General features: G+C 56.3%; 2 protein-coding genes across 2 annotated transcripts in view; both read left to right on the top strand.

Moving 5' to 3' along the window:
• Positions 1 to 961, top strand: part of ENH_00051800 (hypothetical protein, conserved) — a gene marked incomplete at both ends in the record, with an annotated part of 5476 nt that extends 4515 nt beyond the window's left edge. The window contains one exon of the mRNA XM_013581337.1: positions 1 to 961. This exon is cut by the window's left edge and continues 1683 nt beyond it. Within this exon, the coding sequence (XP_013436791.1) occupies positions 1 to 961 (961 nt within the window).
• A 2866-nt stretch (positions 962 to 3827) lies between these two features.
• On the top strand, positions 3828 to 10276 carry ENH_00051790 (RNA recognition motif-containing protein, putative; the record flags this gene model as incomplete). The annotated part of the gene is made up of 4 exons (XM_013581336.1): positions 3828 to 5189; positions 5935 to 6442; positions 6767 to 10002; positions 10235 to 10276. The coding sequence occupies 4 exons, from the start codon at positions 3828 to 3830 to the stop codon at positions 10274 to 10276; spliced, it is 5148 nt and encodes a 1715-aa protein (XP_013436790.1).
• Positions 10277 to 13031: the final 2755 nt, after the last annotated feature.

The raw sequence follows: 13031 nt of genomic DNA, 5'->3' as shown, positions 1-13031 counted from the left end.
AGAAGCAGCAAGCGACGGCAGGGGGCCCCACAAGTCCCAAACAGCAGCAGATGCTGCTGCTGCTGTTTCTTATTTGCATGCGCTAGGCCTCAGCAGCCCGCAGGCGACAGCGCTGCAAGCAGCATCGGCGGGTGCTGTTGCTGCTGCTGCTCTGCTGCTATCCAGCAAGCGCAGCGCGGCTCTGCCAGCCCGCAGCCCCGCTGACAGCCAGCAGCAGCAGCAGCAGCAGCAGCAGCAGCAGCAGCAACAGCAGCAGCCAAGAGAGGCTTGGATACGTTGCTTGCTGCTGGACAGGCCCTTCATCGATGTCTGGTCCGCCATGGAGGACCCTTCAATGCCTTTAACACAACTCGAGGTCGAAGAGTGGGGCTGCATGCATGCACGGTGTAGCGGCAGCAGCAGCAGCAGCAGCAGCAGCAGCAGCAGCGGAGCTGCAGCAATGGATGAGACCGACCCATGGGCTGTGTGGGCAGCTGTGGCCAAGGATGAGGCTGCAACCGATTGCTGCAGCATTGCTGCTTATTCCTGTTACGAGCAACTCTTGCTGCTGCAGCAGCAGCAGGAGGCGCAGCAGCAGCAGAAGCAAATGCAGCAACAGCAGCAAGTGAAGCAGCAAGAGCAGCAGCAAAGCCCGCAGGCAACGCCGCTGCCTTACCCCCTACCAACTGTGCTGCTAACAACAACTCTCAGCGACACGAGGACCCCACCGTGGCACGCAGCAAAACTAGCAGCACTTCTTTCTAGCTTCCAACAGCAGCAGCAGCAGCAGCAGCAGCAGCAGCAGCAGCAGCAGCAACGGGTCTATTTGCGGTGCCTCTTGACGGGCTCAGGGCACTACGGGGAGTTGGAGCAGCAGCAAGAAACGAAGACAGCAGCTGAGACTGTTTGCTTCCTCCTGTCGCAGATATCTGGCTGCAGCGTTTCCGCTCAGCCAGCCTCAACTCCAAACCCTAAACCCTAAACCCTAAACCCTAGGCTTCTTCTGAGGCCTCGCTCACTGGGGTTTAGGGTTTAGGGCCTGCTGCACTAGTGCTGCTTCGCCCCGAATCCGGGCTCGTAACATCCAGCGCTGCACAGCTGCCTGCACGGCCAGCCCGTGCACTGCAGCAGCAGCAGCAGCAGCAGCAGCAGCAGCAGCAGCAGAAGCGACAGTAGAGAGCCTCCACCCTCTGTGGGCAGCAAAGAGCGCCTGCACTCCGCAGCTAGCAGCAACTGCTTGCGCCTCACTCTGGCTAAACGTGGCTAGCCGTAGCTAGCTATGGCTAGCTATGGTGAGCTGCAGCTAGCTGCAGCTAGCTGTGGCTAGCTAGCTAGCTGTGGCTAGCTAGCTGTGGCTAGCTAGCTGCGTCTATTTAAGAAGCAAGGGGGGATGTTTAGCTGCTGCAGGTAAAGCCTCTGTGCCCCTCTCATTACTTTATAAGGCAGGGCAGCAGCAGCCGATGCAGCAGCAAACAGAAGCCTAAAGGGTCTGCTGCTGCTGCTGCTGCTGCTGCTGCTGCTGCTGCAGGTCCGTTGCAGCAGCACCGGCAGCAGCTAGAACAGCCCAGCGAGGCTTCAAAGTTTCTGCAGTGCGCCTCAGCTTCCAGGGGGCCCCCAAGAGACCCTTTAAGGTGTCATGGGGGCCCCCTCTACATATTTAAAATAAATTAAAAATATATTTATTTAATTTAAATTAGATTTGGCGCAGCAGATACTTTTCTGAATTCCGTGAAGTGCCGTGGCTGCTCCAGCTCTTGAGGGGCGTGTTAGTTCGAGACTTCAGAATAGAACAGAACATATGAGGCGCTGCTGCAGCACCTGCTGCAGCAGCACCTGCTGCAGCAGCAGCCGCTGCAGCAGCAGCCGCTGCAGCAGCAAGCAAGCGCCGCAGCAGCAGCCGCTGCAGCAGCGAGCGCCGCAGCAGCCGCTGCAGCGGCAGCAGCAGCAGCAGCAGCAACTTTCAGACGCCCCACTCTGGCTTCTAAAACGGCCAAAGCCAAACCCTCGCAAATCACAACTTAGAGGTGTTTTGGCCTACACGCTAATCGAGGGTTTGGCGGGTGAAAGCCCCCCTAAACCCTAGCAAACCCTAAACCCTAAAACTTAACTCCAAACCCTAAACAGCTGCAGCAAACCCTACTTAACCCCTTGTAGACTGTGAGACAGCTAAACCCCCATCTTGGCTTCCAGTGCAGAACTGCAGAGCAGCCCGGCCTAGGATGTAGGTGCAGGCTCCCAACAGCTGCCCCAAACCCTAAACCCTAAACCCTAAACCCTTGAGGGTTCCTGTGAGTCCCTTTTGCCAAACCCTGCCGGAAAAACCAAAGCCCAGACCTACGCACCAATGCAGAAGGTGGTGAATCGGCAGGCACTGCAGCAACGGGACGGCAGCAGCAGCAGCAGCAGCAGCAGCAGCAGCAGCGCTGATGCGTGCAGCAGAAGGATGCCTCCTGGCTTCAGTGTGGAGGCTCTAAAAGACCCGTAAAAATTAAAATGGAAAAAATAAAAAGAAATAAACCCTTAATGCTCTTATTTGCAGCACTCAGGCTAGCGTAGTGTCACCAAGGCACTGCTGGGATACCTCCCAAGCAGCAGCAGCAGCAGCAGCAGCGCGCCTGCGGCGAGGCCCATTCTTGTCCATCTTAGAGAAATTTAACTCTGAAATTTGATTTGTTTTAATTTTTATAACTTAAATGGAACAGATCTAAAAAATACTCAAAGGGTGCGGCTGTGGACGGCTGGGATAGGAGCTGCTGCAGCGACCACACAGTTCACAAGGTCCTGCTGCTGCTGCTGCTGCTGCTGCTGCTGCTGCTGCTGCTGCTGCTGCTGCTGCTGGAGGCGGTCTGAAGGGTTTGGGGGCTTGTGAGATTGGGCTCAGCTGTAGCTCTTCTTGTTTTCGAGGGATATATAGTAAGCTAGCAGGGAGGTTTCAGATGCTGGGGCGCTGCAGTGGGATCCGTTTCAGGACTGCTGCTGCTGCTGCTGCTGCTGCTCCTGCTGCTCTCGCTCCTCCTTCTTTCGCTGCGGTTCCTTCCATCTGCAGCCGCAGCAAAATCCACTTATTTTCCAGCGCAAGCTGCGGGTCTCGGCGCCTGAAGGATCTCCGAAGCAGCAGCAGCAAGCCTGCATTCAATCTGTGCATCCTCAGAAGGCCCCTCACGGGCTGCTGCTGCTGCTGCTGCTGCTGCACCGGGAGCAGCAGTTGCAGCCCTGGCTGCTGCTGCAGGACTGCGTGCTGCCCTTCCTTCCGTTCTTCCAGGGAATTATTGAGGCTCAGAGTAGCCTCAGGGTCCCACTTAATGGCTTCGAGCAGCAGCAGCACCAGCAGCACCAGCAGCAGCAGCAAGGCCTGCAGCAGCAGCGCCAGCAGCGGCTGCTGCAGGGGGGACAAATCTGCTGCAGCAGCGCTTCGGCTATCCTTCTAAGTTATTGTTTTGCTTCTTAGCAGCAGCACCGCCAAAGAGGGCTCAGTTGCCGAAGCAGAGGCGCAGCGCAGCAAGAAAGTCTCGCTTCAGGCAGCAGCAGCAGCAGCAGCAGCAGCAGCAGCAGTATAATGTGCAGCTGCTGGAGCATCGGCTGAAATAGCAGTAGTCGCAGCAGCGCAGCAGCAGCAGCAGCAGCAGCAGCAGCAGCTGCAGCAACAGCCCCTTCCACGTTTTAGCAGTAGACTTCCCCCGTGGGGGTTTTGTTTCTTTTTGTTTTTCTGGGTTTTCTTTTAAGAAGCAAATAGAAGAGAGGACCCTAAGATAAGGTTCGCCTCTGCTGCTGCTGCTGCTGCTGCTGCTGCTGCTGCTGCTGCTGAGGCCCCCCGAGCTGTGCTGTCTTGCTTCTCATGTCATTCTACTATGGCACCACACGCACCGGAGGCAGCAGATAGCAGCAGTCTCGCTGCAGCAGCTCCTGCTGCTGCTGCAGCAGCCCTTGCAGCAGCTGCAGCAGCAGAGTCAGAGGCCGAAGCTGCTGCTGCTGCTGAGGTGCATCTCCCGTTGCTGCCATCCGAGCCAGTGCCAGTTTTGGCCCGCAGCAGCGACAGCAGCAGCACCAGCAGCAGCAGCAGCAGCGGACCGCAGTTTGGGCCTCCATTGGAGCAGCAGCAGCAGCAGCAGCAGCTGGAGCAGCAGCTGCAGCAGCAAGGGTCATCGTCCGCACCATTCCCCCACAAGCACCAGCAGATCGCCCTGAAACAGCAACAAAAGCAGCAGCAGCAGCAACAGCAACAGCAGCTGCAGCAAAAGCAGCAGCAACCGCAACCGCAGCAGCAACAGCAGCAACAGCAGCAGCAGCAACAACAGCACCAGCAACAGGACGCGAAGCAGCAGCGCAGGGGGCAGCCACTAGTTTCACTCCCCCAGACGCACGACAGCCAAGCTGCTGCTGCTGCTGCTGCTGCTGCTGCTGCTCCCGTAGTGTCTGCTGCAGACGCCGCCGCAGAAGCTGCTATGGCCGGCATTGCTGTTGCAGCAGCAGCAGCAGCAGCAGCAGCAGCCGGAACAGGCAGTGGGGTGCCGAAGAAGGAGAAAGACCGCACCAATAGGAAGAACCGATCACAGCAGCAACAGCAGCAGCAGCAGCAACAGCAGCAGCAACTGAAGCAGCCGGCGTCCGTCGGCTCTCTGCAGCTGCTGCAGCAAAGAGGCGATTCAAAGGGGCAGCAGCAGCTTCTCAGCAAGAGCCTCCCGGCTGTGCCTGTGTCAGCCGTCTGCAGCAGCAGCAGCACGAGCAGCAGCAGCAGCAGCAATGGTGGGCAGCAGCAGGAGGCACTTGGTGATGGCGTTTTTGCCACTTCTGCAGCAGTAGCAGCAGCAGCAGTAATTTCTGCTGCTGCTGCTTCGGCGAAGAACAGTGCCGTCAGCTGCCTCCCACGTAATGTGGGGAAAGGTGGCGAGCAGAAGCAGCAGCAGCAGCAGCAGCAGCAGCAGCAGCAGCAGCAGCAGCAGGCGGGGTCCTCTGTCGCTCTGCCCCAAGATGGTCTGCAGCAGCAGCAGCAGCGGCGGCGAGGGGGCCGCGTGTTTGTGGGGAATATCCCCCCGAATGTGACGCAGCACACGCTGCTGGCAGCAGCAGCAGCAGCAGCAACAGCAGCAGCAGTAGTCCACATAAATTACGAGCCCAAGTGCGGCATGTGGGGCAACGCTTCCATAGACTATGACTCAGCAGAAGCAGCAGACAAAGCAGCAATGTACTTCCACGGCAGGAGGCTCTTTTCGGTGTGTTGCTGCTGCTGCTGCTGCTGCTGCTGCTGCTGCTGCTGCTGCTGCTGCTGACATCTCTGGCTTTGCTGCTGTCTTGCGGATTCTGCGTCTTGAAGGTTCCTGTGGTGGTGTTCTTCTTTTGCTGCTTTATTTGCTGCACTCTGGCCTTTTATTCGATGAAGTTTTAGTTTCAAGCTTTGCCGTTTACTCTTGCTGCTGCTGCTGCTGCTGCTGCTGCTGCTGTGCTGCTGTTAACACGAGTGCAAATATGTAGTGCAGCAGCACGTGTACAGATTTGTTTTCCTAAATTAGGGAACTATTTTCAAATTAAATTAAATTTTAAATTGTTTTAAATATCCTTTTTATATTCCTGAAGGAACTGAGGCTTGAAAAGACAATACAGATTTGGCTGAGGCAGCAAATGGCACAAATTTCCCCACAAATGAAAATCTCGTTTTCTGACTTTTGCTGCAGCCCACGGCCTCCGTCTTTGGTGGCTTTAATGCATTTTGCTGCTGCTTCGTTTTCTTTGTTTTAATTTTCTTTTTGATGTTTCTTTTGCTTGCGTCAGCTCTTTAGATTTGGGAGCTTTTGCTGCAGCAGCAAGCTTTTGCTGCAGCAGCTTGCGCTAAGTTTCCTTTCATGTGTGCACTCTCGAAGCGCTTTGTTTTCTTCCTGACTCTCTGCGTCGAGCTGCTGCTGCTGCTGCTGCTGCTGCATGCTTCTGTTTTGTTGCTGCTGCGCTGCTGCTGCTGCTCAGGGCTCGCCTGCCCACGCCTTAGTGGCTTGCCGAGACGCCGCAGATTATCCTTTAACGAGATTGCCTTTGACTCGCATGGAAGTGTTCTGCATTAATGGCGAGCTGCCGGCTCTCGACAGCAGCAGCAGCAGCAGCAGCAGCAGCAAGGCTGGCGGGAGCAGCAGCGGCGGCAACGTCGCGCCGGGTGCTCCTGGTGGCGCTGCTGCAACGGCGGAGGCGGACAGAAACAAGAACAGCAGCAGCAGCAGCAGCAGCAGCGACAGCTGCAGCGCTGGGTCGCCTCATTTGTCGCTGCAGCAGGAACTGCAGCAGCGCCTGCTGCAGATGCCGCGGCAGCGGAAGCAGCACCAGCAGCTGCAGCACCAGCGCGTGCTGCGCACTCTCTCCAGAGCTGGCCACACGGAGGGTCTTGTCATTTTGAAAAATGGATTTCACATTATTGATGCTCTCGCAGTTGCAGAACAAACAAAAAAGACTTCTTTTGTTCTCCTCAAAGACGGACCCCCAGGTTAGCTTCCTGGGGAGCTGCCCCAAACTGCTGCAGCAAACTGCTGCTGCAGCAAACTGCTGCTGCAGCAAACTGCTGCTGCAGCAAACTGCTGCTGCAGCAAACTGCTGCTGCAGGCAGCGCGCAGCGTGGGGGGCTTCCGGGCTCGGGGTTGCTGCAGCGGGGATGTGACCTTGGGTCCCCGCAGAGCAGCACAAAGTGCGGAACCTAAGTTATTGAAATAAGCATGCATTATTAAATTAAAATACAATCTATATAATATATAGATATATAGATATATTTATATATTTATATACAATGTACATTATATGTGGCTTTGTGCAGGGGCGAACTTGTTCTTGTACGGAATCCCCACGGGCTGGCGCGAGCTGGAGCTGATGAAGCTGGTGGGCCCCTTTGGCCACGTAGTGGGCATTCGAGTGCCTTGCGGCGCGTCTGACAAGAACGCTGCTGCTGCTGCTGCTGCTGCTGCTGCTGCTGCGGGCGCAGCGGCAGCAGCCGTGGCCAGCAGCAGCAGCAGCAGCAGCAGCAGCGCCGCCAGGGCCGCCAGGGGGCAGCTGGTGGCCTGCGCCGAAAGCCCCCTGCTGGCCCAGGCCTGCCTCTACGGCCGCGGCTACGCCTTTGCTTCTTTTGATGACAGAGTTGCAGCTTTTGCTGCTTACAGGGCTTTGTCTGAGAGGTGCATAGCAGGCAAGAAGCTGCGCATTCAGCTGAAGAATGGGGACGAGAAGTTGCTTCCCCCAGCTCTGCAGGAAATGGTGGTGCGTCCGCCTTCTGCTGCAGCAGCAGCAGAAGCCGCAGCAGCAGATGCCGCTGCGGCCGTCAAGGCCGCCAGCGAGGCCAGCAGCAGCGGCAGCGCAGCAGCAGCGCATAACGTGTATGCAGCAGCTGCTGCTGCAGTCGGCAGGCAGGAGGCGCTCCGTGAGCAGTCCTGGGGACAAGGACAGGTGCCGGCTGCTACAGCAGCTGCTGCGGCCGCGCTTGCTGCTGCCGCTAGAGACCCATCGCTAGCACTTATGATGCTGCAGCAGCAGCTGCAGCAGCACCAGCTGAGACAACAACAGCAGGTGCACCCGCCGCGGCAGCACCCGCTGCTGCAGCAACAGGGTAATGCTTCCGATGCTGCAGTGGCAGCTGCTGCAGCCACAGCTGCTCAGTTTTACTCCCATGTCTCAGACACTTGGGCCTTCGCCTCCATGGACGACTTGCAGCAGCAGCAGCAGCGGCAGCACCGCTCCGTCGCCAGCCTCAGCAGCACTGTGCCTGTGGCAGCTTCGGGCGTGTTGTCGTCAGTTTCGTCTTCAGTACACTCGGGCGCTCTTTCTGCGGAGTTGCTGCTGCAGCAGCAGGGTCAGCAGCTGCAGCAGCAGGAACAGCATTCACAGGACAAGCTCTTGCTGCGGGCGCACCACCAAGACTTGTTGCTTCAGGGGACTCAGCAGCAAGAAGTGTTGCAGCACGACATGCTGCAGCACGATCTGCTGCAGCAGAGCCTTCTCCGCGAGAGGCAGCAGCTGATGATGGGACAGACGCAGCAGGAGATGCCGCTGCAGCAGCAGGAACAGCAGCAGCAACTGGCGCATCTACGGGACAGTGATCTGTTTGGTGAACGGCAGCTCGAGCAGCTCCAGCAACTGCTACAGGGCCACCAGCAACAGCAGCAGCAGAATATCATGGAGATGCGGCTGCGGCGGCAGCTTGAACGCCAGCAGCAGCAGTCGCAGCAACAGCAGCAGCAGCATGAACTGCGCCATGATGCACTGGGCGGGCAGGAAGCTGTTGTACATAGCAGTGCTGTTGCAGGAACAACGGCAACAGCCGCAGCAGCAGCAGGACGTTCTTACCTCCACAGTCTGGACTTTTTGTCTAGCGAGGAGCCACAGCAGGAGCCGGGACTGTCGATGCAGCAGCAGCAGCAGCAGCAGTTGGGACCTGCGCAGCACGAGTTGTTCTCCGAGCAGCAGCCTCTTGAACACCCACAGGAAATCGCTCACCGCCAGCAGCAGCAGCAGCAGCAGCACCACTCTCATCCCTCCGTCTACTCGCCCTCTGCAGATGACACACTAGGGCTTAGTACAACATCAGTACCGGAAGTGGCCTTCAGGAGCAGTTGCAGCAGCAACTGCTGCGGCAGCAGCAACTGCTGCGGCAGTAGCAGCAGCAGTAGCGCCTGCGGCAGCTGCAGCAGCAGCAGCTGCAACGGCAGCAGTTGCAAGTTGCTACAAGCCCCTACGGAAGATTTGGGGGGGTTGCCTTCGTCAAACACCACAAGACATAAAAAGTGGAACGATGCGGGCGCAGCAGCAGTAGTGGCAGCAGCAACAAATGCTGCTGCCGCCGAACCGGCTTCGACGCGTTCATTACCTGCTATTTCCACGGCGGCCATTGGCAGCAGCAGCGCAGCAGAAACGGCAGCAGCAACGGCAGCAGCAGCCATGGCAATGTCGCCGCTTAGAGTACCGTCTGCCCTCCATTCTGACGATTCGGTGAAGCTGCCTCCTTCGCCTCTTGTTCCTTTGGAAGAGCTGCGACGCCGGCAGCAGCAGCAGCATTTTGGCTACGACAACTTCGCTGGTGGATCGAGCTTCCTCCGCTCTGAAGGTTCTGCTGCTGCTGCTGCGTCTAACACCGTCAGACGCGTGAGAAGGAACTTCGTAGATCCTCAGCAGCAAATGCAGCAGCAGATGCAGCACCAGCAGATGCAGCACCAGCAGCTGCAACAACAGCAGCGGCAGCGGCTTGAGCTTGATCCTGCAAGCGGCTTCGACATTTCCGCACTATCTCTGATGGACTTCCCGGAGACCCCTGTGTCCCTTGGACCTGTGGCGGTGCCTCCTGCAGCAGCTGGTACTCCAGCAGCAGCAGCAGCGGCATCTCTGCATGCAGCCCGCGGGTTTGCTGCTGCGGTCGCGACTCCCTCGACGACATGCTCTGTGGGCTCGTCTTCTAGTTTCTCGTGTCAGTTGCCAGGCAAGCAGCAGCTGCTGCAGCAGCAGCTGCAGCAACAGCTGCAGCAACAGCTGCAACAGCAGCTGCAGCAGCAGCAGCAGGGCGACCAGTGGATGCTGCAGCAGCTAATCCGCATGAAGAGAGAAATCGAAGCCCTCAGGGCCGAACTGCGGCTAAAGGAAGAGGCACCTCGCAGCAGAAGCGCCAGCAGCAACACTGCTGGACTTTCTTCAGATTTCGATTCCACTAGAAATAGGTGCAGCAATTTCTCCGGCGGCTCCAGCCAGAATCTCGACGCATCCGCCGCGTCCGCTACAATGCAGCAGCTGTCTGGCAGCAGCAGCAACAGCAACGGCAGTGACCACCGCAATCGCATGACTGATGCTGAAGCTTCCACTCTTTCGCCTGCTGCATCTGCAGCAGACATGCCGCCGACCGGCAAGGGAACTTCCAAGTCTGTACGAGCTATAACCCTGCAGCGGAGCAACCGCGTTGTCCGGAGCAGCAATAGCAGCAACAGCAATGGCAGCAGCAGCAGCAGCAACTTCAGCACGTTGTCGGCTCGGAACGGCACAAACTTGCTTGGACGCCCAACAGAGGCATCAAATGAGGTGAGTTTTTCTCTGCTGCTGTTCTGTCTACTGCAGTTGCTGCTTTCGTTTGTTGCCTGTTGCTTTTTGCTGCTGCACATTCTGCTGCAACATGTCACTTTTCTGAGTAGTTACTCTAAGTGGCTGCTGCTGTTCGCCGTGTTGCTGCTGTCTGCTGGTGCAACCAGGCTGGTGCGGCTGCGTGCAGCAAATTGGTGTTTGCAGTGCTGTGTGTGGTGCATATGTGCAGCAGACAACTGCTTGTTCCCGCCCGTCTTTGAGGGGCTGGCTGTGACAAGGAGCAAATTTGGGCTGCTGCAGGCCTCTGCTTTTCTGTATGCTGGCGGGTTTTGAGCAGCGAGTGCTCCAGCAGCAGCAGCTGAGGGTGCTGCAGCCGCAACAGCATCAGCTGTTGTCTGTGTAGGCTTGTGTCAGTCTGTTCAAGAAGCTGGCGCTGCCTTCGAGTCTTAGTGTTTTCTTTCGTGTTCTTTCTTTTTTCTTCCTTTCCATGTCTTTGGGGTTAGTGATCCCATGGTGAAATACGGATCTGGCTTTAGCATATTGCAGGACCTCCTAAGGCTACAGCGCATGCAGACGGTTTGCTGCTGCCACTTGACAGCCTGTGGGGTAGCAGAAAAACATTGTTCTTTCTTCTGGGTTCTCTGCATATACTGCACGGCAGCAGCAGCAGTTTCAACTGTTGCTGCTGTCCGTCTTAGCGTCGTTTCCGGCTAATGCACCACCTTTCATTGGTGGCACCGCAGCAGAAGTAGCAGCAGCAGTTGTTGGTGTCGCTGCTGCTGCCTATACGAGGGAGGCCGGACCACAGCCGCGTGCATTTTGCTGCCTGTTTGGTGGTGCCTCAACATTGCTGCAGCGGGAGCCTAGCGGCCGCAGGAACAGCATTAGGAAGGCAGCAGCAGGAGCAGCAGCAGCAGGCGTTGCGTCGTCTGCCTATTTTTTTCAGGTTTCTGCACGTGCAGCAAAGATGGGGGCCCCTTCCAGGAGGCGTTGCCTCGCTTCAGCATCTGCCTACTGCAACAGAAGGGGGACGGATGCCGGCAGCGTGCAGCAGCAGCAGAAATGACAACAGCTGCTGTTTGTGTCTTCTCTACCTTTGGCAAGTTTATCTGTAGTCCTCACCCTTTTTCGCTCCATTGTATGCGACTCGTGCATGGTTTCCAAGGCTGCATGTGGCTTTGCATGCAACCGGGGACTGTCTTCAGTCCTTTCTGCCGTCGTTGGTGCGTTCAATGCATACATTTACTCCCTGCGTATTCTTGTGGGGCCGCGTGCGGCTTTTGGCAAGCGTTTCGGTGCTGCATGCGACTGCATGCATTGTTGCATGCAAGCCCCTTTGGGGCGCGTGTATCTCGTGCTTTTTGGAAATGCATGCATGCAGCTTCAGCTGTCCCAGTGCTACTGTTTTTACTTCTTGGCAATCGTCGCAACCCTGCGGGGTCGTGATTTCATGCATCACACACTTGTGCGCAGTGCTTGTGCTGCTGCTTCGGTGCACTGCTGCTCCTACGTTATCAAGCTGGGGCCATAAGGAAAGGCAACAGGGTCGCCTTTCCAAGTGACAGGTCCAGGACTGTTCCAGCAAGGCTAGCAGTAAAAACAGGACTAGTAGCAGCAGCAAGCGCACTGTGCGACGGCAAGAAGAGTGGGTGTGGGGTGTGTAGGCGATCCGCTGGTCCCTTTGGTGTCTCCTCACCTGTTGTTTCATCTTACTTGTGGTCTGCCACAAGCGATAAAAGCAGGCTGTGGTGTAAGGCAGGACTAGGTAACAAGTTGAAGCGTCCGTACAGCGCAGCTGAGCTCACCTAGCGCCTTCGCCGTGTGTGCCCCTTGCTTGTTTTGGGGCACACATGCATTTGCGACTTGCATGCAGTGCGTGCGGGCTTGCGTTGGGCGCTTGAGACTTTTTCTTTATTCTCAACTCCTCGCAGGGACAAGAGAAAGATGCAACTGCGCATCTGCCTGTTGTCTTTGTTGGGCGGCCTCGGAAAGGCCTCCCTTTAGCTCCTTCGTTTTGAGGCTTTTTAAGACCAAATATGCCTCTAGTTTTCTTCAGCCATCTCGCTTTGATGCTGTTGGTGCTTTTGTTTCCTTTACTGTTGCACTCTTTTTGTTCTCGGTCCAGGTTATGTTCATTTAGCGCTGCTGTCATGCTGCTGCTGCTACTGCAGTAGTTGCATGAGCAGCTTTTCCGTTGCACACTCCGCTGCAGAGCTGGGAGCAGGAGGCTAATTGTGCAGCTAAATAACCGCTGGTGTTGCATCCGTTGCTGCTGCGGTGCCGATCTAGGTGCTGCTAGCGGATCAGGTCCTATTTATCCGAGGCCGCAGCAGCGAGAGGCAGCGGCAGAAACAGTGGGTTGTTTAGAATAAATCCCTGCCCCAGAGCGACCTGAAGCGTGCAATGCGAAGGGCCAGGCAGCTGTTTGAGCCCGTTATGCATTTTTACACGAACAAACCTGCATGAAGACCGTCAAGAATGGGCATGCAACCAACATGTTTACAAGTTTGATTTAAGTATTAAGACGAAGATGACATACTGAATGGATCTGATGCGTGTAGAAGTAAAATATGCTTTCAGTGAGGAGTTTACGCTAGAGAAGTCGCCCCATGAAGAAGACCAACGCATGCACTAGGATAGCGCAGTCCATGCAAGTAATGCAGCTCCTGCAGATACGAAGTTGCAGCTGGCAGTTTTGTATCTTTACGCCATTCATCGATTGGATTCGAGGTTCTCGTCTGTCTGACTTCATTTTTTCCCGGTTATATCTTTTTCCTTGTTTCCTCTCCCTGCCTCTCATTCTTCTCTCCGTATCCGTGCCTTTCCCTTGGTTCGCGTTGTGACTCAGTTCAGTTCCTTCCTTCACTGAAAACCCTTCGCGTTTTGTTGTGGACATTCGGTTTCCTCTGGTTAAGACTGTCTATACGTATCCGCCTTTCTTTTTCGTTGCCCTCCCTCGAGTTTTTTCTACGCTATTTTCTGCGTGTTATGCTTTTGCTCTTCTTATACTCTATATGCTCACTCTGGAC

Source organism: Eimeria necatrix, genomic scaffold, assembly GCF_000499385.1.
Source record: "Eimeria necatrix Houghton genomic scaffold, Enh_scaff40, whole genome shotgun sequence".
NCBI lineage: Eukaryota > Apicomplexa > Conoidasida > Eucoccidiorida > Eimeriidae > Eimeria > Eimeria necatrix.
This window is presented reverse-complemented; position numbering and strand designations above follow the sequence as displayed.